The sequence below is a fragment of the Manis javanica genome, chromosome 4 (genome assembly GCF_040802235.1).
Source record: "Manis javanica isolate MJ-LG chromosome 4, MJ_LKY, whole genome shotgun sequence".
In the NCBI taxonomy this organism is placed as follows: Eukaryota; Metazoa; Chordata; class Mammalia; order Pholidota; family Manidae; genus Manis; species Manis javanica.
Window position 1 is genome coordinate 77,366,235 of NC_133159.1, and position 27,588 is coordinate 77,393,822.

The 27,588-nt window shown below is 36.4% G+C and overlaps 1 protein-coding gene across 8 annotated transcripts; it reads left to right on the top strand.

Annotated features, from left to right (window-relative positions):
- The first annotated feature begins 1,183 nt into the window (after positions 1-1,183).
- CDC7 (cell division cycle 7) lies at positions 1,184-27,135 on the top strand. 8 transcript variants are annotated; one of them, XR_005055880.2, is made up of 14 exons: positions 1,233-1,313; positions 2,039-2,216; positions 2,732-2,809; positions 8,777-8,860; positions 10,335-10,470; positions 13,655-13,748; positions 13,833-13,975; positions 14,880-15,129; positions 15,757-15,852; positions 16,610-16,788; positions 17,545-17,627; positions 19,809-19,958; positions 22,066-22,190; positions 22,424-22,601. XR_005055880.2 is itself a non-coding variant. In XM_036998115.2 (14 exons), the coding sequence occupies exons 2-13, from the start codon at positions 2,102-2,104 to the stop codon at positions 22,142-22,144; spliced, it is 1,524 nt and encodes a 507-aa protein (XP_036854010.2). In that variant the 5' UTR covers positions 1,233-1,313; positions 2,039-2,101; the 3' UTR covers positions 22,145-22,190; positions 22,424-22,601. The 8 variants fall into 8 exon arrangements, 7 of the variants coding, with proteins under 7 accessions (XP_036854006.1, XP_036854007.1, XP_036854010.2 ...); XM_036998115.2 differs by having other exon boundaries at positions 22,029-22,190; XM_036998111.2 differs by lacking the exon at positions 22,066-22,190 and having other exon boundaries at positions 1,184-1,242; positions 22,424-27,135.
- Positions 27,136-27,588: the final 453 nt, after the last annotated feature.

A 27,588-nucleotide genomic window follows, 5' to 3' on the forward strand; every position in this document is an offset into this window, starting at 1 on the left:
CTTCAGGACAAGGACAAGGTTTTTAACACAACTGGATAAACAGAGAAGGATATGGGACCATATAGTACCCTAGGCTCCAGTCCAGGTAGACAGTTTAATTGTCCTTTTAATTCCTTCACTCCTTCAGTGGAAAATGCACAGGCTTGAGGACATAAAGAGTAGAACTTAAGTCCTGACTCATCTACTGCTGTGTAAACTTGTTAAACAAGTTCAACTTCCTATTCAGCTGTTCAAAAGATATGCCTCATTTATTTATCTCAATCCAATTTAATTTACCTCTGAGCCCCCCTTCTGCTGAGATGGTAGGAAATCCAGTCTCTGCATCCCCTCTAATCCTTGCCAGGATCATGCAAAGATCCAGGGAGCTGTGTCATGTAGCACCAAAGCAATAGGGAGCACTTGTTAGCGATGAGGAGCCCATTGTCTAACCCACCTGGTCTGTGCTCCTGTGTCAACAGGGATGGGCCTCTTGCCAGGCCTGGGAGCCAGTCTTCCTATGAGTACTGCCCAGTCATTTCTCTGCTCAAGTTTTCCCCCTCCCCCTCCAGTGGATGGGACCCACCAACCTCATCCCCCTTTGAATGGCCCTACCCTATCCCTTCCCCTATCTACTTTTGCCCTTCCCCACAGCACATTTAGAATAATAAGATTAAAGGGAGCACACTGGTCCATTGGGTCCCATCATGCTTCCTAGTATCCATCACATTCCACCTTATTTCCTTTAGAGCACTAATCAGTATCTGTAAGAATGCTGTTCATTTATTCGTTTATTGTCACCGCCTCACTGGAATTGGGCTCATTTCTGCTTATACAGCCGTAAATAACTAGCGATTGCATTTCTTGTTTGTTTTTTACAGAGAAGTGGGGAACTCAACAAAAAGAAGTAAAAGCAGTGAGTCAAGTGTGACTTTTATATAGAGAGTGACTCATGTCCTGAGAGGCCACACTATATCGGGATGTGCTAGAACCCCCGGATCTGAGGCTTTCCTAACTAAATTATCTTTTTTCTGAAAATAGTATTGGATCCTTAACCGTATGGTTCATTATGCTTTTCAGTAAAGGCTTGGTCCCGGGCTTTACGCCTACCCGCTCTTTCAGCCGACCAAATCCTGGGGGAGGGAAGCCCAGCCCCTGCGCAAGCGCGTAGCGGAGGATCCCGCGGCGCCGAGGGCTTTACAGTGCGCATGAGCAACTAGAAGCCGCGAGGCGGAAAGTAGTGCGCAGGCGCGTTTGGCAGACTCGGTAAGTGGGAAGCTCTTGGAGGCGGTGACCCAGGCATCTGGGGAGCCACTGATGTCGTATTCTCTTAAACCGTGAGTTTCTGATGCGTTCCGCGGCGCGGGATTATGAGGGATTAGAGACGAATTCTGGATCGTGATTTCGGTTTTATGGCAGCGCATTGCTCCCCAACGCCCCTTCGGATCCCGCTGACCTCCGGCGGGAAAGTCGTGCGCCTGCGCACTAAGCATCCCTTGCGGTCTCGGGTCTGAGCGAGAAAAGTTCTTCCCTGCTGGGCTCGCTCCCCGCGCTCCCCGGCGAGTTCCATTCATTCCCTGTTCTCTTACGCCGCCGGTGCTCGTGGCCGGTATCGGTTTTCCACCAACTCGTACAGGGCCTTGGACGAGCCTCCTGGCTCCCCCCTTGGTGGGTAGTCAAAGGTTGGCCCTTTCAGCCCTGTTCCTTAGGTCGGCCGCTCTCCCGAGGCCTGTGCCTCGCCTTGGGCCGTTCGCCGGCAGGCTGGTGCGGGGCGCGCTGCCACCTCCGTGCCCGCCACCCTTCCCGCCGCCTCTAGATGCTGAGGAGGCACCCGGACGGTGAAATTTTCCCGTCGGCCCCTAGCCGTTAATTTCTGGAAGGCGAACGGAAAGGGAAGCAAACGGAAACCTTAGAAATGGCCCAGTTTTCCTTCCTTAGAGAATTTGGACATACGGTGCAATCTTGAATGCTTGCCCCTTTCGGGGGGCAGGGGCATTTCTTAGCGCTTGGTTCAGTGAGTGACGCAGATATCTCATCTTCACCAGTATTCTGACTTTCACAGCTACTTTGCTCCCCCTGTGGACATGACCCCTTAGATGGCATTTTGCATCCCAGTTGTTTTGTGATGGAGGCGTCTTTGGGGATTCAGATGGATGAACCAATGGCTTGTTCACCCCTGTGTGACCGATTTCAGGAGGAAGGCTCGTTTAAAAATCATGAGCAGAATTTTAAACTACCAGGTATGTGTTGATGTACAGGCAGCAATTCTGCAATTTCGATTATTAAAAAAAAGACAAAACTTCCTGTATCTTCTAGCGAGTTGCTTGTTTATATAGGAGCGTTTTACAAATCAGAAAAGCTCCCAGGAATATAGATTCAGGATTTAATTGCATTTTAGAAGAATTGTAGTTCAACCATGTCATTTCAAGATGAAGTTGCTAAGTTCTAAATATTAGTGATTGTCCAAGAAAACAGTTTGTTGATAACCAAACTATTTCTGTTCTCCTAGACTTGTGTTCTTATCTTTACTCTTCATACTGCATAAAGCTTGGATTTAGAAATTGATATTGGAGGGATTTTCACTTAAGTACTCAAAAGCAGAATTCACTGACAAAAATAAATGAAAAGTTGGTATCAATAATAAAGAGAAGTGTCATTTGACCCTAACCCAGACCTTAAGGTGAGAGGTAGAGGGTCAAACAGTATCTGCATTTGATCTTGTACACTAAAATGTGCACCTTTCTTCCTGTTGTAGCACAGTGTCTGGGACAGGCATTTAATAAATGTTTGATAAATAGAAGAGTTCCAGTTGACTGTGTATTTTTCCTGAAAGGTACCAAAATCGTTTTCATCTTTGCCTTAAGCGTATTTAGTACTTGTCCAAAAGATACTAGTTTTGACCTTTCATCCGTGAAATATACTTACCCACTACAAAATAAACTTGAACACCACCCTAGAAAAATGACATCTCCTGGTTTTGCTTTAAACTCATCTTTGGTGTAGAAATAAGTACCCTTCCTGATATTTTTGGTGATGAAAGCTGCTATTATCCAGTTACCTATACTTAAAACTTCAGAGTTGTCTTCGACTTAGACTTTGTATTATCCTGTCACTAAACTCTGTCTTACATTCTTTTTGTTATGTATGGCATTGCCTCTTCTTCCCACTCCCACTTCCATCACAGTAATTTGTCACCTTATACTTGGCTCCTGAATACAAAGCTTCTTACCTAAACTGCCTGCTTTCATTTTTTTTCTATTCTCCAGTTCATCTTGTACACTGCTAGTAGAAAATGCCAGCTTCATTCAGTTCCATGCATACTGTCCCTCTTCTCTTCCATTTTTCCTGGAGTTAGCTGTTTTACCTGTTTTTCACAGTTCAACTTTCCCATCATTGAATACATAACACAGTCATAGTAATTTTTTAGCACTCTGTGTATTTTGTCTCTTCAGTTTAACTGTAAGCTTCTTGAAGGCATTATCTCATATAGCCCCTAATGTATGTTTTATATGAGGCAGAGTGTATGAATAGATGAATCTGACTTGGTTCTAGCTTTATGTTCAGATGAAAGCTACTATTTTGATTTTCTTCTGAAAACCTGGGAAATAAAGAGTGAGGTGAATTTTTTTCCAGATTTCTTAAGTTTTGTGCCCTTCATGTAACAGAATATTGAGCATTATAAAACAGCACCTTTGATAACTTACAAAAATGCTGAAGTTTTATTCATATGGTTATTATATGACCCTTAATAAAAGCTGAAGTTATATCAAAGATATAACTTTAATAAGGAGTAAAACTAATGAGATCCAGGCACATAGCTGATCTAATGTGATTAACTTTCTTTTAATGGAATAACTTGAATTTTGTGGCTTTTTCTGTATCTTTGTATTCAAGAACCTAACAGTATCTGGCATATAGTAGGTACTTGAAAGTATTTGAATGAATGGTTTAATGCAAGGGTATGAACTAAAATACTTAGTGTAATGGATGAATAGCATGGACTTTTAGAATATTTGTCAGTTTTTATAACTTTTTTCTGATAAAAATTGCATATGTTATAAATAAAATTGAGAAAGTATAGAAAGTCAAAATCAAATATTAACACACTATCCAGATATTGTTACTGTTGACAGTTATATATGTTATATATACTATATATTATATATAATGATTTGTCATATTCCTTTAGTCTTCCTGTGCATACAGAGATACATTTTTTTAAAAATTTAAGTGGGCTCATAGTCAACTTATTTCTTATCTCCATTTTTACTTAATATATATCTTGAACATTTCTTATATAATTAAATATTCTACAGCTTGATTTAAGTTGACTAATATTCCACTGCATAGTATAATTTATTTAATTGGCTTTTTCTTAATGAAGCCTTAGATTGTTTTACATTTTTTCCCATTAAGAAAAATGCTACAGTGAATGAAGTACCTGGAATAATACTGGACCAAATGTTTATTCTTTCATTCTTTCAGTAAGCTTTTTTTTTTTTTTTAAGTATCTGCTGTATGTCAAGTTTAGTCAAGTGATGAAAATCTGTTCAGTGAAATAACTAAGTGTCAACTATTCACCAAATGTCTCTTCCATATTCTGCCATATTCTGGAAGTACACTGTAACGCTTTTGGTGTGTTATATAGATGCTCTTAGCCCTTGCTTCTAAAGTGGCTTAGAGGTACCATATGGTGTACCTGGGACAGATCCAGTTTATGCCTGTTACCACACTTGTAATTATTATTAGCACCCCCTTTCACTCTCAAGTGTCCCAGTTTGGGCTAAATTACATAATCTTCCTAGTTTTAGTAAGCGTAAATCAGGCAGTACATGAAGCTCCAGAGTAAGCATGACATATTCCTGGAGTATCAGTTTTACTCCTTGGTAAGTAGTTGAAAACATCTCATTTATATGATGAATATTAAATGTCTGTTATGTGCAGGTACTTTTCTACTTGCTGGGATGAATCAATATATAAAACAAAGATCAGTGCCCTTGTTCTGAGGGAAATAGACAATAAACAAAAGAAATAAGTAGTATATTCAAAGTGATTAGTACTGTGAATAAAATGTAGAAGGGAAGGAGAGATAGGAAGTATGGCGGGGAGGAGATTGCAATTTACTAAGTGTTATTGGTCAGAGAAGGCTTTATTGTGGTTAACATTTGAACTAAGACTTAAAGGTGGTCATGGAGCTATGCAGGTATCTGGGGAAGAGCATTACAGGCCAAGGAAACTGCAAATGTGAAGGCCCTGAGACAGGAGAGAGTGCCCAGCATTTAGGAATGGCTGGAGGTCATTGTGACTAGAAGTGGAAGGATGATGGTAGTAAAGTCAAAAAAGAGGTGTGAAGAGAGGAGGTAGTTTTTTGGCTTTTACATGGACTAAGATGTGAAGCTACTAGTGTGTTAGAGCAAAATAGTGATATGGTGACTTAGCTTCAACAGGGTAATGGCTGCTGTGTTATGAATAGACTACCCAGCAAGGGTGAAAGCAGGGAGTATAGTTAAGAATGCTATTGCTGTATTAAAGCCACTTGACATATTATGTAGCAAAAAAAAATTCACTTAAAATTTCAGAAAAGAAGCCTAAATGTTCATGTGTAAAATATGGACATATAAATAATTTTTAGCTTGTGGGCTTGGAAGAGCCTTCCTCTAATTCTCAAACTATATACTTACTGGTCTCTGCCTTTAGTAGTGTTTTCCGGCTTTTGACATGAATGCTCTTTTCTGCTGTTTACTTTCATCTCCCACTTTATAATTTGAGGATTTTGCATTCACTTTGGTTGTCAGGAAGTTTTACTTTTTGAAAATGTCAAAGTTGTTCTATAGCAACAGGAAACCTTAATATAAATGTATTTTGAGTTTTGTAAAGATAGGTAAATACATAGTGAGTAGTGTGGAAGCACATTGAGCTTACATAGCACACTATCTTCTTATATATATTTCTCTCTGCTGATTTCTGACAGCTAACCAGTAACTCATCTACTAACTGCTAGCTTGTGCTTGCTTAAGCAAAGGGAAGTTGTAAATGTGGAACTCATGGGAAAAACTTAGACTTTTATCCTAGGAAGGGAAAGTTCATCTAAACCCTTTGGTTTTACAAGTTAAGAAGCTGAGCACTAATGTAGTTCAATGGTAGGAGTTGAATCCAGGCTCTTTTGTATGTCAGCACTGTCCAGTAGAATTTTCTGTGATAACAGAAATGTCTCTGTGTTATCACATGGTTAGTGCTACTGAGGAAATTAAACTTAAAGAATTAGTAGACGGTACAGCTCTTTATCATCCTTGTACAAAGCTTTTAGTACTATTAATCATGAACAAAACACGCACACCAAAACTTCATTCAATATGTGTCATAATAGAAAGACTACAAACAGGGTTCGTAAAATACTTCATCATATCTAAACACCATTGATTGTAAAGTACACTATTTTATGTACTGCTTAGAAATGCTGTCAGTTAGACTATGACACAATGCTTTCTTATCACAAAGAATTTTATATTTATTGAAAGTTATTTTAGACCTAATTGGACAAATAATTTGTGATCTCTGGTACATACTTAAAAAGGAAAATAAACATTTCAGATATGTGTCTTCTGAATCACTTTTTGTACTTGGACTCATCAGTACCTTATTTTCCCTTTCACAGTATTATTCTCTATACATTAGTGATGCAGAATTTCTTTGAATACATTTGTCTTAAAAAAAAGCCATTGTTAATGGACTCTTAAGAGACTAATTATGCTGGCCTACATTTTATTTCTGCTTTACCACCTCTACCACCTCTCCCCACAGCCATTTGGCTGTTAAGGGTTCAAATGTGAATGCTTCTAAATGATTTCTTGGATTTTCTTGAAGTCACTGATAACTATTCTGTGTTTTGATGATGACTGACAATTTTAAGTTGGATCCCAATTTCACAGTTATTTTTAGAATCAAAGAAAGGTAATGTCAAACTGAATTTAACATTTTAGTGTCCTTTCATGGTGCCTTTGCTGTGAAGCTGGTTGGAATTGACACTCATTAGGAAAGATTGTAATTGACTGTGGCAACTCTTGATTGCTAGAAAAACAGCTTTTCACCCAGGCCTTAGTTTTGGTTTCTAGAGTAAAGTAGTGTGGTAGCTTATTGAAGTAACTGCTTCTGTCTGGCTTCACTGTTGTAACTAATAAACTTCTGTGGTTTTTTTGTTTTTGTTTCTTCTTAACAGCTATCTTTGAATGTCCATAATGATGGTAGTAATTCATTTATTCAACAAATGTGCCAGGCACTCTTCTAACTAGGAGCTGAGAGTGTTCTGTGGGGAACTATACAGACAGAACCTGCACTAGTAGAGCTTATGTTCTAGTGGGAGGAGGCAGACGGGAACAAACAAGCAGGATGATTTTTTAGTGCAACACAGGGTAATGTAAGGGGAGGAGTGCTGACTTAAAGAGGATGTCAGAAGAGACTGGCTTTCACTTGCCTGAAACTGTGCCTTTCTCTTCCTCAGCCATATTGAATTTCATTATCTCCCCCCTTCTCTCCCCCTACCATAGTCCATACCTTTTTCCTTTTCTATGTCCTTGCACACATAGTTCCTTCTTCCTAAAATGCCTTCTTCCACTTGGTAACTGCTTCAGAACACAGCTTAACTGTGTCACCTGCAGCTTCCTGGCACCTTCAGAAGCGTTCATTCCCTTCCTGCTCCTACCTAGCATTATATGCATTCCTCTATTATTACAGTTATTGCCTTGCATTAAGAGTGAGTGAGCTTCCAGTACACTAAGCTCCTAAAGAATGGGACTACACTGAATTTGTTCACTTTTTGAAATATACCCATTGCTGAAAACACAGTGTTGTTAAATGAAAGAGTCTATATAGACATACCAGCAACAACACCTCTGTGAAATGGGGCAAATGATTAACTTTCCCTAAATAGGGTTTCCTTACCTGAAAAATCAGGGTAGTAATTCCTGTTCTACCAATATCACAATGCTATTGTGAAGATCTGAAAAGGTAATACATGTGAAAGTGCTTTGGAATGACTTAAACTGTTAAACCATGCAGAGTATCATAGCTTTAAAAGTAGCTAACACTTGGTCTAGGTATTATAATAAAATTAGAGGAGTCTTATGTAGGTCTCTTTTGTATCCAGTAGTTTATCCCATTTTGTATTATTGCCTTTCCTTATTTTAACTGTGTATGTTTTTGTAAAAAGCTTACATTTATTTAAAAGTAGCAATTTATCTTCTGGTAAGGATAGAGGATACTACTGATATTTCAGACAATTTTTAAAAAATATTTTTTAACAATCCTGAGATCTGTAGGAAACCTGAGAGCATTAATACATAAAATATTTCCAAGCCTGTAAGATTTTGTATCTTCAGAGGAAGGAAATAGTTTTCAAGAGTGCATTTTGTCCTTCTCATGCCATCTAGTGATTGCAGCACAAATTGTTGTTGTTTTTTTTAAATTTTATTAGAAAGTTACTTTTTTAAGTCTAGTTATTTTTTACATTGTGTTGCACTTTATGCAATGGCAATGTATCTGTTAGTATATAAATCCAGAGTATAGAAATTTAGTGTATGTGATTCTGTGATTTACCAGTTTTGTCTGTTAGTTCAAGAGGTATGTATGAGTTATAGCACCTTGGTGAGGTTTTAATTATTGTTATGATTTCAAGGTTTATTATAGCTATTTTTAAATTTGTAATTTATTATTCATATTTTAGGATTTCCTTGAGTTTTTTTAACTAAGAAAAGTATAAAATACACTCATTAATTATGACTATAAATTCCTTTTTCCTTGATAGGTGTTAAAAAAGATATTGAGAAACTTTATGAAGCTGTACCTCAGCTTGGCAATGTGTTTAAGATTAAGGACAAAATTGGAGAAGGTAATTTGGGGATGTATTTTATTATCTTTATAAGGTTTTTTTCCTTCTATTTTCCTTTGTATAATCTTGATTTTCATTATTTCTTACTGAAAAATTTACTCTTCTCAAAGATATTAAGGCCATGGTTATATTACTAATTGTGGTAACAGCATTTCTTTTTTCCCTAGAAATAGTGAAAGAACAAATATTTACAGTAAAATGAACAGTCCTATTTTAATCTTTATACTTTATACATTAAAATATTGACATTAATAGTATATTGGTAATGATAATTATTTATTCCATCAATGGGAAATGAAAAATTTAAGATTCAAATGGCATTTGGTCAAGAGAAGCCAAGTATTTTTCCTCTTTCTCCATTGCAGTTAGGTAGACTTGCACATTGAAACATATATGGAACCTAAAATGGCAAAATGATGAATACTATTTACAGTATTTATAGGATGGTCAGTATTGACATAAATACCATTGAGAGACTGGCAGTCCTGTTGATTGAATGAAGGGTAAATTTGGCAGAAACGTGAAGGGAATGAGAAGATAAAATATAATAGAACTTTTTGGTGGCTATGTTGGGAAATGCCTAAATAGTGTAAACTTCCATTTACTTTGTTACTTGTTCTTCCACAATGAAAAGTGTCAGATGAGAAAATGCTGGGTCAGGGAAGCTGAAGATAAGATGATTTGTGATGTAAGATGCAGATTTTTACATCTTTTTCCTTACATTTCTTAAACACTGACTTAGTGTTCAACCTTTGTTCCAGAAAACACTGATGTCCTCTTAACAAATGGTAGTTATTCCTTGAGAGGAAAAATGTGTCATAAGGCTAAAATAAGTTTGGAAATGTAGCGTGTGTAGCCTCCTTTTGGTTATTTATGATGTACTTTCCACACATTAAAGTCTCTGAAAAATATTGTCATAAAGAAATCTGTTGTCTGATTTAACTCAGAATTTCTCAAATTCAATTGACCACCAAATCTTTTATTTTTTTCTGTTTAGTTTAGTGTCAAACTTAAAAGCCCAGGTGTTTCTGTCACTGTTTTTTTTCTAAGACTTCTAACTGCTTCTTTTCTGCTTCTGACTGACCTGTATTATCCAAGTCTTAAAAAAGTAATTTCAAGTGGCAACTTCAGTATTACGAAAAAATGCTTAATAGAATGGATCATTCATAACCATGAAAATATTTTATGCTGACCCAGTTAAAAAGATTTACTGTAGAGCTTTCATAAATTAATATACCCCCTAAAGAACTGAGGACAGTTAGGAATTTATTAAGAATTGAAAATAAGTTGTCTTTACAGATGTGTTCATTCTTTGTGTTCAGTGTCATTGAAATACTCATGTTCAGTGCCATTGAAATATTAATGATTTTGTTAATTTTATGGCTTCCAAACAGTTTTTAGGATCTATTTTAGCATTGTTTCATTAATATTTTAAAAAACCAAATATTGAAAAATGTAACAAATTGTTTTACAGGCACTTTTAGTTCTGTTTATTTGGCCACAGCACAGTTACAAGTAGGACCAGAAGAGAAAATTGCTCTAAAACACCTAATTCCAACAAGTCATCCTGTAAGGATTGCAGCTGAACTTCAGTGCTTAACGGTGGCTGGGTAGGCAATTTAAAGATACTTTAATAGAACTAGCCATATATAATTTTTAAGATTTTTTAAGTAGACATCTAACACAGGCGATAAAATTGTCCATGACTTAAGATTCTTCATCAGTAGTTGCGGTTTGGTAGCACTTTTCCTCTAACATTGGAATGGTTTGTTATATTTAGGTTAACTTTTAGAGTGGCTGTCCCTTGAGACTCAGGTTGATTTTCTGTTCCCTTAATACTTCTTTTTCTAATCGTCCTGCCAAATCATAAACCTTGGCTTCCATGGTGTAGATATGTTTTAAAATGTCGGGAACTCAAATTTCATATCTCCCCAGCTATTGACAGCCTTATCTCCTATTTTATTTTGAGCAACAGAATCAACTGGCATGTGTTTCTCATTGGTCTCTCTGCTCGGTCATTCCTGTCAACGTGCAGCACAGTGTATGTTCTACTGCGCCGCTACATAGGCGCTTCTGTTTCCCCTATTCTGCCATCCCTCTTCTAGCTGTTCCATCATTTTTTTGCTCCCCTTCACTGCCAGACTTCTCGGGGACCATCTACATCTACTCTTTTCACTTCCCTACCCTCTTTCACTATATACACAGCTGTTCTCTGTGCTAAACTGAAACTACTTTAGGGTGAGTCATCCATGACTTCCATTTTGCCAGTTCCTTTTTCTGTTCACATGAACTAGGCAGTGCATAACATAATTGATTTGAATCATTATCTTTAGACTGTTGTACTGCTACGTATTCCTGGTATTCTTCCTGCTTTATATGGCCTTTGGTTGTCCATATCCTTTTCCAGATCTTCCCTTTCTACCTGACCCCTAAATGTTGGAGTTCTTCAGTGCTTGATTCTGCCTTTCTTTCTCTAGACTCTTCCTAGGCAGAATTATATATTTCTACATGGCTTTAAATGTATAGTAATGATTCCTGTAAGTATATATTTAGCCTCAGACCTTTAACTGTGGAATTTCTATATCCACCAGTATATTTGTTTCTATATGAGTACCTGATAAACATCTCAAACCTCATATTCCATAAACTAAATTTTAATCTGCCTTACCTGCCCAAAAAAAAAAAACCGCAACTGCAACAACCTCTTTTCATCTACCCATCTCAGCAAATGGCACCATCTTTCCTAAACTACATCCATCACCAAGTACTGGCCATTTTGCCTCCAGTTTATGTCTAAAAACCCATCCATGTCTTAACCACTATCTCAGTTCAAGCGTAGATTACTACAGTAGCCTACTTCTCTTCCCACCCTAATCCTATAGTCACAAAACAGCCAAAGTGATCTTTAAAATAGAAAAGTATGCATGTATATAATATAAGTTGAATGCTGTTAGTACCACCACTTAAAATCCTTTAATGGTTTTCCAATGTACTTAGGAAAAAAATCCATCCTTATCTTCTCTTCCCACTTCCTTCACTGTGCTCCAGTTTCTTTAGTTCCTCAAACATGTCTCAAAAGCTTTCTCACCTTAGAGCCACTACACATACTGTTTCTCCATTTGGGAATACCTGTCTTGGCCTTTCCATACTGACTCCTCATCTTTCTGATCTGAGCAGGTATGGCACCACTTGAAGGTCTTCTCTGAATTAAATTAGGTTCTCCTATTTGTTGTTGTCACAGGACCTTTGATCTCTTTCAAAACCTTTATCATAATCTGTCATTACTTGTTACCTTGCTTATTATCCGAATTGTCCACTAGGTACTAAATTCCATGAGGGAGAAATCATGTTAATTTTAATTCACCTTGCATCCCTAACATCTAACATAGTGTCTGGCCAATAACAGTGCCCCCTGAATATTTATTGCGTGAGTGAACAAGCCTGTATCTTAGTTTCACCCTCTGCTTATTACAGAGGGCAAGAGGATGAGATAGCCTCTCTAAGGCATGATTGCATACACTGTAGTCCCCTTAATGCCACACTTTAAATTCCTTTTTCCACAGTTTGAATGTTCCCTTTACCACTTTTCCTTTGCCTGTACTTTTAGAAAGTGCATATTAAAAATATCTTTATCTGTTTTTGCTTCCTTTCTGGCTTTTCTTCTTTTATTTGCTAGATACTTATCTTTATGTTCTGCTTCCATTGAATCATGTTTTCCCTCCTTAAATCCTATTTGTTGGCTTCTTCTTTCCCACTTAATTTGCTCTCTGAAAATTTTCCAGTTAATTCCTCTTTGCCAAACTAAAAGCCTTCCCTCAGTCCTCACTCTCTTTGACCCCCATGTTTATCCTCCCTTTCTTTAAAACTCTTCACACAGCTGTCCCTCTCAGCTTTTTGCTCCTTCCTTGTTTTGATTTCCAACTTGAGACTTTTCCCAGACTCAGTTTTCTCTTCTCTCTAGTCCTTTTCGTACCTTCAGGTGTCATACCTTTAGATTTCATAGCTTCAGGTGTCACTTCTTTGCAGGTGTTATCACTGACTGCTCATGTAAGATTTAGCCCCTTATCTAGACATATTTATCAAAATGATGAGGTCTTGTTTTTTCAATACTAGTTTTCCAGATTTCTCTACATATTTTGTTGATATCCATGTTGTTTTACTCTCTCAGACTCAAGATCCTATTTTCTCTATTTTCCTCATCTTTTATGAGGCAGTGTAGCATCGTGGCTAAGAGCATAGATCTGGAAAAAACTGCCTGTATTCAAATCCTGGCTCTATAACTTTCTGGTTTAGTGATCTTGAGGAAGTTCCTTAACTTCTTTGTACTTCAGATTTCTTCTCTGTAAAAAAGGGAGATGAAGTAATAGCACTGTCCTCAGAGAGTTATTGTGAGGATTAAGATTAATAATTGAAGTGCTTAGATCAAAGCTTGGCATAAAATGAATGCATAATAAATGTCAGCATTTATTTATTTATTTATTTCTTATCTGCTACTAAGGCTTGTTAATTCATTTTCATTATTCATCTTTTCTTTCTCATTTGTTGCTTCCCTAATTAAAACTAGAATTACCTCGTTACTATAGTAACCTCAACTGGTACTGTTTTGTTTTTTAAAAACCTTTTATCTTGTACAAGTCAGCTAAATGTATATACTATCTTGTATGATAATGGTTTTAAGTCAGTTTTCTAGGTAAAATGAGTTTTCTAGGTAGAATTGTATTTTTAAAAAACTGGACATAAAGATTCAGTTCATTTGACCTTTCCTCTGAAGTTCATTGTACATGTTTCCACTAGGGGGCAAGACAACGTCATGGGAGTTAAATACTGCTTTAGGAAGAACGATCATGTAGTTATTGCTATGCCGTATCTGGAGCATGAGTCCTTTTTGGTAGGTTTTAATATTTTTTGAATTTTCATTAGCTAAGTATTTATTGAAAACAGTTTTATGACTTTATTCATAACTTTATTTTAGGATATTTTGAATTCTCTGTCCTTTCAAGAAGTACGGGAATACATGTTTAACCTATTCAAAGCTTTGAAACGTGTTCATCAGTTTGGTATTGTTCACCGTGATGTTAAACCCAGCAATTTTTTATATAATAGGCACCTAAAAAAGTAAGTATGGAAAGTTACCAGGATATATTTACACGTGAATGAATTTGTACTGTCAAGTCCATCTCTTAGTCATAGCACATACAGCGACAGCCACGCAGAGGATTTTTCTGTTTCAAATTTGCATTATGATTGGGCAGGGGCAATAGAGTGAAGGAGAAGATAAAATTGGGTTAGAGAGGTAACAGCATACATCATTTGGTGTACCATGGCTCAGTAGAAATAGCACTTAGCTAAGAGAAAACTTACAAAGGGTCTAGTCTTTTTTGACCTTACACATTTCTCTTATCTCTGGGCTTCATTTTTCTTTTCTAGTAAATAATGAGATTGGACCACATGATAGCCAATCTCCTGCTTCAACACTAAGGTTCTGTTTTTATGTGTGTTTGTATTATGTATATGTACATCTTTTTATGCTGATAGAGCTATTGTAAGCTGAAAACTTAAATACTGCTGTTTTTACGATGACAAGAAGTGTATGACAAGAAGTGTAGAACTGTAACTTCTTGGGCCTTTCTTGACTTTTTCTTCAATTTTCCTTTAAAACCATGAGTTTATTTTTATTTAAAACTTGTTTAGTTAAAACTTTATCTGCTCTGATGCCATCTCTGCCACTGTCAGGGTACCGACTGTTTGTATTCCTTGTCTGCCTTGTCAGCACAGCCACTGGAAAACAGAGAGGAAAGACTTTGTGTGTGTGAGATACATCTTTCCTTAATTTCCATTTCTTGTTGCTAATAAGTCTTTATCTTGGCTGTAAACTTACTTTTCTTTTTTAAAGAAAGTTATAAATCTTAACTGAGCCAAAAAGAATTACAGTTTCTGTATAGGCATGGTTTAAATATATTATGATGCTACTAAGTTTTAGTTGTTACAGAGAAGTAAAATTGCTTACTTTTTTCCTTAGGTATGCCTTGGTAGACTTTGGTTTGGCCCAAGGAACCCATGATACAAAAATAGAACTTCTCAAATTTGTCCAGTCTGAGGCTCAGCAGGGAAGTTGTTCACAAAATAAATCCCACGTCACAGGAAACAAGATTTCATTGAGTGGCCCAGGAGCACCTAAGGAGCTGGATCAGCAGCCCACCACAAAAACTTCTGTTAAAAGGCCCTACACAAATGCACAAATTCAGATTAAACAAGGACAAAATGGAAAGGTTCTACCTCTTTTATTTCTTAAGTACTAGTATGGTTTTAAAAATGGACTCATTCATCCAGCAGAGGGAGATATAGTACTAGGTTAATACCTGCAGCTAAAAAAATTATTTTTGTTTTTTATATATTCAGTTCATTAGATAGTGATCACTAAGACTTGTCATTTGTACCATTTCAGAGCTGACATTTACTTGGTAGATTTATAATTGTAATGTCTTTGTCATTACAATTACATTATACAACAAAAATGGGAAATAATAAATTTTCCCTGCATGTTATGAAGTTCAGATTAATTATCCGTTTTAAAGAAGAACATTAGTTTTAGGGGAAAAATTCTGAAGTGTCTATCTCCATTTTAACTGCACAGTAAAATGTAACATTCATGCAGGTGGTTTTTGAATTTTTTTTAGTTATATATATTTATGGACTATGGTAACATTATATTGATGTTAAGAGTTCTGTCTAGACTATTTTCTCCTTTCACAGAAGTGTTTTGGTGCCTGAGAATGACTTGGATACAGCTGGTTTTGTTTCATGTCCTTAACTCTTTTCAAAACTATGGCAGAGTACAGCTGGCAGAAAGTGTTACAGATATAATCCTGTTTTCCTTGTTTTTGTTGGTATTGTAGGAGGGATCTGTAGGCCTTTCTGTCCAGCGCTCTGTTTTTGGAGAAAGAAATTTCAATATACACAGCTCCATTTCACATGAGAGCCCTGCAGTGAAAGTAAGTAATGTAGCTTAATAGTGCAATCAAGTCAGTGGTACACTGAAGAGAATTTAGGGAGTAGCATTCATTATCAGTAAGTTTTTTAAAGTAAAGTTTTGCTTTAGCAGAAGGTATTACTGCTTAGAGCATCTAGTAAACACTTTCTCCAGTTTTTTTCTAAACTCTTCTGGGGGAATTTTTCATTGTTTTTGGTTAGCTGACTTGCTCTTTCACTGAAAGAGCATTTAGAACAATTAAGGCCTTTTCTCTTAGTGGCTAGAATGTGAGCTCCCAACAACTAACATATTTCTGACACACAGTTCATAGTATAAGGTGTTTGTAAAGTTTACAAAATTGTCACTAATGTTAAATGGTTTTAAATTGATTTACAATGACTTGTAACAGCTAGGTAGCATGAGCAACAAACTAAAGCTGATTTTAGCCAATGTAATTGTGCAGTTTATAGTTCTGAAATGGAGTTAGACACTAGAACATAACTGTTTTGTACTTTTGTAATACATCAGGAGAAGTTGTAATCAGGAGAAGTATGAATCAAATATTTACAAAACTAGGACTAGTTAGTAAATTTTAAGATGTTTATTCAACAGAAAAAAACTAAGACCTTTAATGTTTTAATAGACAGCTGTTTACAGTCCAGTAGCACACTGAAGCAGTTTTAAGAGTTATATTTCCACTATTGCATTTTGCCATACTAACATTAGAAAGTATAGTGTTAAATATAATGAAAATAGGAAATACGGATTTTCTTTTACAGCTTATGAAGCAGTCAAAGTCTGTGGATGTGCTGTCTAGAAAGTTAGCAACGAAAAAGAAGACTATTTCTACGAAAGTTACGAATAGTGGTGTGATGAGGAAAACTGCCAGTTCTTGCCCAGCTAGCCTGACCTGTGATTGTTATGCAACAGATAAAGTTTGCAGTATTTGTCTTTCAAGGTAATGTGTTTTGATGGTGCTATAAACTCACCAACAGGCTGCCAAACAAGATTAGGAATTGCATTGATTGTGCTGAGCAGTTGATTAGTGAGTGAAAGGGAAAACAAGTTCTGTGAACTACAGAGGCACTAATGCAGAGAGGTGTACTTTGAAGAGCAAATGACAACTGATATTTTCTTCATTTGGAAAACACATTTACTCTTACATGCAAATAATTTTGGTGGGGAGAGGGAGAGGTTTTTTGACTTGTACATTTTGCTTGCTGATTTAATCTTTTGTTTTCTTTCTTTATTCTGCCTTTGTAGAATAACCAGAACCAAATAATAGAGCTCCTCTTTCACTCCTGCTCTTAGCCACATAAATTTCTCCCTTCCTTTTAAGACTTTGATTAGCATTCACGAGCTTTTCCTGATTAACTCAAATATATATGTGAATAAATATATTCGTAGTTAATCACTCCATGCAGAAATGAATTTTTATACTTCTGAATTCCTAATGTATTCTGTTTTTCTGTTATGGCTCTTGTCATCTGTGGGTGCCTAGAAGTTACCTTAAAACCTGGAATAAAGCCTAGTGGGGTGGAAGAGTTTAGTAGAAGTAAAATCTAGGATTTTCATCACACTGGATTATCTTTTACTTTATAATAATTTTTCAAGATGTCAAGGCAGAATGTACTGTGAACCAAATCAATGAACATTATTTTTTGGTCTTAAATAATTTAACTTAACTAGAAATACCTTACTTCATCATCATAAGGTGGCAGCAGGTTGCTCCTAGGGCTGGCACTCCAGGATTCAGAGCACCAGAGGTCCTGACAAAGTGCCCCAATCAGACCACAGGTATGTTGCACTAGAAATACAGAACCCAACTAAAATTAGTTGCCCCATGTATATTTTATTTATGATCTTCTATTGTATGCCTATTTTCTGCTTTTAATTAAATTACATGAGTGACTCCATACAGCTAGAGTCAAAATGCTATTTATGAAAGTTTCTAATTCTAGTGTTGCCCCCCCCCTCCTTTTTTTAACAATTTTTTTTCTATGGAATTTTGCTTACCTATGTAACAGATGCTTTTAACATCACCTTTGTGGGGAAAAAATTGTGTTTGGTGGTCTTTGTTTAACTTAATACTTCCAGCATTTTATCTGTTCAACTAATGCTGAAGTCTTCTGTAATGCACATATGATGGTGAGTTTGATTCACATTATTTTTTGTTACTGGGCAAACAATATAATTGCAGTATAAAAAGTTTTGAATTAAAAAAATCCATAATCTAAAAAAATTGTCATGAAGCCAGAACCCAGGAAACATCTTAATTGAATAGATGAATCCTTCTATTCACTTGGATTAAGGACTTGAAAGAAATGCATTCATTCATTGTCTGTATTCTCTACTTGCTAATAATACACAAAATGAATGAAGCCATCTGCTTACACTCTAGTAAGGACATGTTCTCAAATAATTATAGAGTAATCTGTTGAATATGGTTATGAAATTCATGTGAGGTATTTTAGGGATGTCTATCCTTACCTGAAGGGATTCCTTAGGAGGAAGTTCATAGAAGAAAGAATCTCTGAGAAGAGCATGTAAACTGAGTTGGGCAATTGACACTGAGGCATGAGTGGAGAAACTCAAAAAACAGCCTGGTATATCATGCTGGAAACTAGAAGTTTAGTTTTGCTAGAAAGTAAGGTGGAATTTGAGGAATAGTGAGAAATTAACCTAAAAAGAGGTAGATATGGTCACACTTGTTAAACAGCTTGGACTGTAGGTATTAGAAAGTTATTCAAGGGCAAGAGATAGTAATAACTGTGTTCTAGGTCATTCTGATAGGTGTGCAGAGAGGTTAGGTTTTGGAGAGTGGTGGCCTGCAGTGTCCAGGTGAGAGATGATGAAAGCCTGAATGAGGGCCTTTGTAAATAGGAATTAAAAGAAAGGTGAAGTATTGGAAAGGCAAAGCCCGGTGGATAATTGGCTATGGGATTTGGGTATGGGGTGGTAAAGGAGAAAGCATCCAGCATTCCTGGCTTAGAGGACTTGGATGGCTACCTGACTGAGGTGGTAAGTAAAGAAGTAACTGGCTTCCAGGGAAACTAAGGTTGATTGGGGGCATAATTGGTTTGAGATATTTGTGGGTCATCCAGATAGAGATGTCCAACAGAGCAAAAGTAAGTCTGAAGCTCAGGGAAGTCTGGGCTGGAAATACAGTTGAGTATCATTATTATATAAATGGTAGTTGAAATTGTGAAGTGGATGGGGCAGTCAGGAACTCAGGAACCTCAGCATTTCTCAGGCTTGGAGAAAATGTTGGAGCAGGCGCATGTGCAAAGGTAACCAAGAAAGGCAAGAAGATAGAGTGGCCAGTGGAGTAGAGAGCAAATAACTTGGCTCTGATACTGTTTGGTGATACTAGGAGGCCTATAGTTAGGACAGAAAAAGTCCCTGAAAGAAAAGGTTTTCTTAACCTGAGGCTGAACTGGTCTTCATATTAATTGCCAGAATTCTAGAGATTAAAGATTGTATAGCAAAAGTCAGAGTTAGCACCTGGCTGAAGAATAGGTTATAATGTTGAATTCCTTTCATTAAAATGAACCACTTTTACTACTATTTTGTGTAATTCTTGAGGAACATCCAGATTTTTCCCCACATAGCTATTTTTGGATTTTTTTTAATCTTATAAAATATGCATTTAATGTAGTGCTTTCTAGATGAAATAGCCTTTTAAATTTACCAATATGTTGTTCAAGAAAGAAAACATTGTATCTTGTAATAAGGATGTTAGACCAGGGAGGCTGAATCCTGAGATTACATTAAAAACATCTGAGAAACTTTTTAAAAGTTTTAAAAGAGCAATTAAATGAGGGTCTTTGAGGGAGTGGGCCTTGGCATCTGAATATTTTTGACTCTCAAGATGATTTGAATGCATAGTAAAGGTTGTGAACCACTGATATAAAATTGATATAAATTGGCTTCTGATGCTCAAGTTACAGATTTGGATTTTTTTGTTTTCTGTCACAGCAATTGACATGTGGTCTGCAGGTGTCATATTCCTTTCTTTACTTAGTGGGCGATACCCATTTTATAAAGCAAGTGATGATTTAACTGCTTTGGCTCAAATTATGACAATTCGTGGATCCAGGGAAACTATCCAGGCTGCTAAAACTTTTGGTAAGCCTTTTTATTACTTTAGTACAAAACAAATGTCTTGGATTATATCCTGCAAATCACTCAAGTTATCATGAAATTCTCTTTACCAGTAAACACACTCTCTGTTCATAAAGTTCTCTGATGTTAGGTAGAAAATACTTCACTTACTTGAAAATTAATTGCGTTATTTAAAAATAATTTATCATCACTTCTATACATTTAAGCATTTAATCTTACCAAGCGCAAAGCACTACACTTCTCCAATATTTAAAGTTCAACAATGTTTTAATTTGTTTATTGTATATTTATTTTAAAAAATCAGGTGCTCTTGAACCTTACCTAAGTGATTTTAGTCTATACTAGCAAGTAAAGAGTTAATTATAATATAGCATAATAAGGACTATAGTAGGGAAGATAATAGAATGTGTGTTAGTTGTCAGGTTCCTCAGGGTGTGGTAGCAGAGAAGAAATGTGAAGAGAACACCTTTACTGATGGAGTAGTATTGTAAGCATATGTTGGACATGGGGAGTCATCTCCTTAGCTACATAAGTTCTTGTACTTAAAGACTGGGATATGTAGTGTACTTCATAGGGCACCTGAGAATTATCTCAGCCTTGCTCTGGCCAAAAACTTGAACTCAAATACACCTTGTGTTTATTCTCTATGCACAATTATAGTTAATATTTTCCAAAGTGGATAGCTGCCCCACAATGTAGAGCACCCCTTTGGAACAAAATTTCATCAGTATACCTCAAAAGTAGCTGGGCTGCATTGTACCCAGCCTCAGGATCGCTGATTCTTAATCAGGGGTGCCTATTAGAATTATCTACAGAACTTCAAGAAATCATATGCCTGTCTCACCCCACTCCTTCCTGGAAAATACGGTACAGAAAAACATGATACTTAAGAAGGGTCCAGACTTGTTAGTTTGAAAAAAGTGATTTTGATAAAGAACTACTGACTAAGAACCATTGCAAAAATGATTGTCCCTTGCTTAGGCACCAGTGCCACAGCCTAATCCCCCAGAAAAATTTGGTAGTTATGAAGAAAGCTCCCTAATAGAAGCTTATTACTAAGAATGTTTCTGCAGCAGAGTCAATCCACAGCTTGGACCTTTCTTGAACCTACTTTAAGAAAATTTTATCATATGATAATACAGTGAAATAATACATACATACAGGGAAAACAGCTGTGACTGGAAAGCAAGATTGAGATATTGGAAATTGTATTCCTTTTTTACATCAGTATGTTTATTCTGAGATGCTGAGATGACTGCGAAAACTTGCCATTTACTATTGAAAAATGTCATGAGAGTTGATGAACATGAAGTTTACCAGAACACCAAAATATTTTGTTGATGAACTTTAATCTCCCCCATTTGCAGTAGAAGTTATAATGAGGACCAGCAATGGAAGTACAGCATTTCACACAAAATCATTTCAGGGCAACTGTCATGACAGTAGTGAAGGACTTCTAGAGATTTATCACTGTAATGCTTACTCTCATATTTAAAAAATAATAATGCTAAATAGTACTTATTAGTATGACTTCTGTAGTTATTTCAGTCAAATCTCACTATAACTTTGGGCTGCAAACTGGACTCAAAACTTCAGCAGCTGTGACAGTGTTCTTCCTAAGATACAAAGAAGTGTTTGTTTGAGATTAGCAGCAAGAGTATTTGTACTTCTCTTGTGTGGAACCTGCCCCACTGTCCTCAACAGAAGGTGGGATGACCTGGCTCCATTGTGGATTGTTATTAAGTACTTCTGGATTTGTGTCAAATTCAGGAGAAAAATCTTAAGCTAAAACAAATGTGTGGCACATAGTAGTCTGTAACAAAATATGTTTTGAATGAATGTATTAGTTTATTTTCCCTGAATAATAAGCCCTCTTTTTGGTCATGTAAAAAAATAATTTAGGTATATTTTGTGACTTTGGGAGATGGTGTACACATACTGTTAATTATTTCATGACTTCAGGGTAGCCTGTATGATAGTAGTATAGTAGGTGAGATAGACATAGTCTAGTAGGCGAGACATTGTATCAGTTATAATACAGGATAGCAAAAGTAATAGTAGAAATCTTCATAGGATGCAACAGAAGTTTAGAATGTCAACTCTCTGCTAGCTCACAGAGACAGGAACCACATAGCCAAAGGCATATAGCAGCTTGGAAGGGAGAGGAAGTGGAAGCTGCTGCTGATTAAAGATTACAGAAGGAAAGGATGACACTGGAGAAGTTGACAAATTCAAGTGAGTACCTTACATAGCTTAGTAAGCCACTGCTTGCTGCTTACTGTCGTCCACTCTATGATTTAATACCTTCAACTGTGCAATGCAAAACAGAACTTAAGTATATCATGTGGTACCCTAACTCATACTCATTGTAAGTGTATACACAAAGCCCATGGTTGGACTTGAATACTGCTTGGGAGAGGGGCTTCTGATAGATTCAAATAACAAAATATGTGTATTTTTTCTTTTAGGCAAGTCAATATTGTGTAGCAAAGAAGTTCCAGCACAAGACTTGAGAAAACTCTGTGAGAAGCTCAGAGGCATAGATTCTAACACTCCCAAGTTAACAAATGATGTTAAAGGGCCTGCTTCTAATGACCCAACTTTTTCAGAGAAGACTGACCACAAAGCTGCTCACCTCATACAAACACCTCAGGCACAGCTCTCAGGGAATTCATTGTATGAAGGGGACAGTAATGGTGGCTGTGGGGGTCGTTTTACCACGTACACAACCAGCTTAGAAGGCTGGGATGAGGTACCTGATGAAGCTTATGACCTGCTTGATAAACTTTTAGATCTAAATCCAGCTTCAAGAATAACAGCAGAAGAGGCTTTGTTGCATCCTTTTTTTAAAGGTATCAGCTTGTGACTATCGTTCTTCATTTAAGATTGCTGATGTGTATTGTGAGGTGGGATGAAAAAGTTATTTGTAAAGCCATGAATTCTTGACGAGACTAGGGCAGGATGAATATTTTCAAATTTTAGTATTTGTGCTTGTGACAGATTCTAAAATATGGATTAAGATTATTTAAGATCCCTGGGCTAATTCTTTGGACTAATAACGTGATCTTTGAGTTAGATCTACCCAAGTAGAATCAGATCTTTTGTTTCCCTAATTACTTGTCACTCTGCCATATGCAGAAAAAGGAGCAGTTGTGGTCTAGTACATAGTGGTTCAAAGTACAGATCCTAAAATTAATGGATGTGATAGAGATTAAATGAGTCAAAAAACATACTTTATTGGTTTCTTTGAACTGTGTTTTCTTTTGTAAAACTCAACCTGGTGCTGGTGCTCTAATTATCCAGTAAGTAAAGATAATTTCCTCTTCTAGAGGCATGTATTAATACCTCTTATGAACACTAAGACAGTGAAAAAATGCGGGGTTGGGGGTAATATTGCTTAAAATTGAATTTAATGTATCCATTGTTGAAAGCATTTTGTGAAGGCATTTTTTTGTGTGAATTGCCATGTTCTTCTTAATGGATTCTCTCTTGATTTTTTGGCCTTCTCTACTGCCACCCAGCACAGTCTCCTTGGAAAAAATACAGTGTTTCCCACAAAGTTTCTGGGTACTTGGTTAAATATTGCATGTGTTTACAGGTGGGAACTTAAAACAGTGCATAATAACCTGGTTGATAAAAGGGGCAAGCTGTAGGACCAAGGTGAAGATTGGATAGTCCAAAATGCTTTTATTTTTCTTTGAATGTCTGTTTTTTTCACACCATCTGAGGTATAATTAGGTAGCTGCTAAAAAGGGAAAATGAACACAGAATCTAGAATATTATTGGAGATTTTTTTTCCTCTGCCTAGAGCCACCTAGTTCTCCCTAAATACCTTGTTTTGACTAAGTTGGTCTTGCTAAGAGAAGGTTGATTACTGTACTCTTGAAGAGTCTTGGGTGAGTTGAGAAGAAAGTTAATGAAGTAGGCACCATAGAAAAGGACCAGAGAGAGAGGCATGTGTATTGTTACTGCCTACCAAAATGATGCATATCAGACTTCCGTGGGACGTAAGTTGGGGTGTAGGTCTGCTAAGAAGTTTCCCATTTAGTAGTCAGAATACAGAAACAGCTTCAAGACATACACTATTCTTTTTGTTATTTTGAGCACTGAAGTCAGTATGTCTACCTATTCTACTTGGCAAATATAATATACATATATATATACCATTTCAATTGATCTGTTCTGTCTTCTCATGTTGTAATCTTTAAAAAAAAACTAGAATGTTCTTGAATTTGTTTAATAAAGTTACCCTTTTATATTTCTTATGTCAGACTACTCATTTGAAAAATACTTGAGGAAAAAACCAAGGTATTGACCACAGTATTTTCCTTCTCAGACTGATGAGTGCTCTCTCTTCAGCAAATAATAAGAGTAACAAAAATTGGCCTGATTCAGGTGATTCAAGGAAAGATAGAAATAGATTTTTTTGTTTTCTAGAAAAGGTGCTCATTGACTTCATTTTTAGGTTGTCACAAGTAGTAAAGCAATAAAACCATCTCATTAACCAAAGTGAAGTTATAGATAAAAAGAGACTCTTATGTAACTCAGTCCAGTTAACATATTCTTGGAAAATTAATAGGTAGAAAAATGTAACTACCAAACGTGTAGGGAAGGAGATACTTTCTAAGAAAGTTTAATATTGAGGGCTCTTGGTTTAACTTTCCATTAATGTCACTTTTACAATAGAACTTGATTGATACACAAGGTGAGGTAAAGGGAACTAGTGTTTTAAAAGATACCCAGTATTACAAATTAATTCTCTTCAGAATTTAAGTCCCACTAGAGAATGTTGCCTCAATTTTGGGTGCTGTAGAGATAAAAAGTAGAAAGGAGCTTCCATGTGCGTACTTTCAGATTTTCCAGCCTTCTGGATACTATTTTATAATGGCAGATACCTCCCTAAGAAATCTTTAGTAGGCAGAATAGGCATTCCTAAGGAAAGATAAAGAAGGTAACTAGTTGATGCCATTTCCTATTATTATGGAAGTTCCCAGAATATTTAGCTATTTTTCATTGTCATTGCTTTTTAAAATTCTTACTGTTCAGACTCTTGAGATAAAACTGTTAAGGGTGTTTTCATTTAATAAGAATTAGACATTTAGAACTATTAATAACAAGCTACAAGTATTGGTTTTTGAAACAGGCTGCAGCTCTGTAGCATTTTTAATGAAACTTTTCCTTATAAGGAGATGATTGTGGTTGCCTTAATGACCTAAATAAAAATGTGTCTCAAGAGTGGTTATTCCAGAGAATTCAACTTAGTTTATTTCAAATCTGAACAAATGTCATCAAGTGATGTTAATCTCTTATGTTTCTGGCATCAGCATTTTAGGAACAAGATGGTGTTGCAAATGCAGAATATTGATTGCATAAAGTCTTGAAACGCACAAAACTCAAAGACTTAGGTATTAGTAATTTCTTCTGTTTATGTAATTTCAGCCCTTCGCATCACTGAAAAGTTATTTATCTTAAGAAACTGGGGCTAAATTTGTCGGGTAATGCTGTCTGCCAATGTCTGCAGACGTATTGTTTCCACCTACATTTGTGCGTGCTGTTTGTGGTCTTTATAAAGAACTGTATCTAATATCAGGTGGAAATTCAACTCTTCAGATTTTTTCCTATGTTCTTAGAACTGATGTTGCAATTTCCTGATCTTGTCAAAGGATGTGTTTGAACTGTCTTACTTTCTTGAAAGGTGGATATCATCACCCACATACTAGATAAGTACTCAGAAGTAGTTAATGCTGTGTCAAATTACAGCAAGATTTTCAACAAAGTAACCACAAAGGTCAGTGCTAAGACAAGTACTTAGTCAATAATGATATGTTAGATATCTAAAATGAAAAGGCAGTTGCAAGTTGGGCAAGAAAATTATAAAAATGAAATTCTGGAAACTGATTGCAAAATAGTCTGAGCTTAATTTTACTGGCTAAGTCTTTTTTCAGTAGAAGAATATTAACTAAAAGAAAAAAATTGTCCTTGACCCCTGTTATGGATGCTTTAAAAATATATTAAAATGTGGAAAAGGATTCAAAAGGATGAGCAAGAAACTTATTTGGAGAGTGTGTACATAGCTTTTGTAAAACAAGGAAGATGACCGGAAAGCAGATGTGAATGGTTTAGATATGTGTTTAAGCAGGCACCAGGTGCAAAATGCTTTTTAAATTTAATACTGTACACTGCCCTAGCCCTTAAGCAGATTCCATCTTGGGCCCTACTGATGCATTTCTTTGAGGAAAGTAACAGGTTTAGCATTAGGAAGTTCAGTGCTGCCTTACAAAGGAATATAGAGGAATAACTGGCTTCTAAATTAATCTCTGGTTGCAGATTTAGGGAAGGCCAGTGTCACTCCTTGTAGTAGGGAACCTAGAGCAGTCAAGGGATGGGCCTCTTGACATCCTGAAATAACCCTAAAAGCACTGTCAGCTAGGGAGTGAGTAGCACAAGTCAGAAAATGAAAAAGCCATCTGATAATTTCATTCTAATGAGAATTTTTGCATGTCTCTTATCTACATCCTATCAATGCTGCGGTTTTATATGTGCGTATTTAATTATGTGTTCACCCTTTGTGTAAATTCCTTCTGTAACTTCTCTGAAGACTGTAGTATATGATCTAGAAATGATGACAAACAAGGATAAGACTAAGACAGTAAATCAGAAACAGATGTATGGCTCTGAAGCCTCACATTGTTATTTAGCCCCATCCTTAAGCAAAAGCACCTCCGAATTTCTCTAACACTCATCTTAATACTTTGTTACCCAGTAGAAGTTTCTTTATTCCTTCTGGCATGTTGCTGGTCTTCCTACACTCAAGTGTTCTGATTAAAAACAAAACCAGTCCCACTGTGTGTGTGTGTGAATGAGTGATCTTTATACAAGAATTAGCAATGCTGCTTTACACTTCTCCCCCAAGGTTTATGAAATGAATGTCTGTCCTGTGAGTGTCTCTTCTGTCATTTTAACTTATTTTAAAACTCCATGGATAAGTGGCCCTATCGAATGTGGACTCCTTATAAAATGGAAACTTATTAGCACTTTTATGTGTAGAAATAAACACCAGTGTCTTTGTGTTGTGTATTATGAGGAAGTGTCTTTCTAGTTTGTCCCTATATAGTGTGACTAGACTAGTCCCTGGCATTTATTGAGTGGATGTTCAATAAATATTTATTAAGTGATTGCATTTAAGTTATGTGTCATTAATTGCTTTCCTGGCCAGATATTAAGCCAAAAACCTTTCCTAATTAGGGTGCCCATTTTTCTGTTTGGTACAATCTACTTGCTAGGTAGTGATGCCAAATGGTAAGAAAAATGAAATGTCTCATTACTCTTCACATGATCTCTTTTTCAATATGCCATCTCCTCCCAACACCCACCCCTCAATAAATATGTAATTTAAATAAAGGCAAGATTTTGATGTCAGGCTTTAGATTCAGAATAGCCCTAAGGGGATCTTTGGACTATTGTTTGCCATTATCTACAATGCCTTCTCCTGTGAAGTCAAATGTGCGTGTTCCTACTAGGCTATCAGAGGTCCTGCACCCGCCCCCCTTACAAAACCTTTGCTGATCAATCCTAATGATTATTTCCCTGATTTCCTATACCAAGAGTATAAATTTCTGGAAGGTAAAGACTG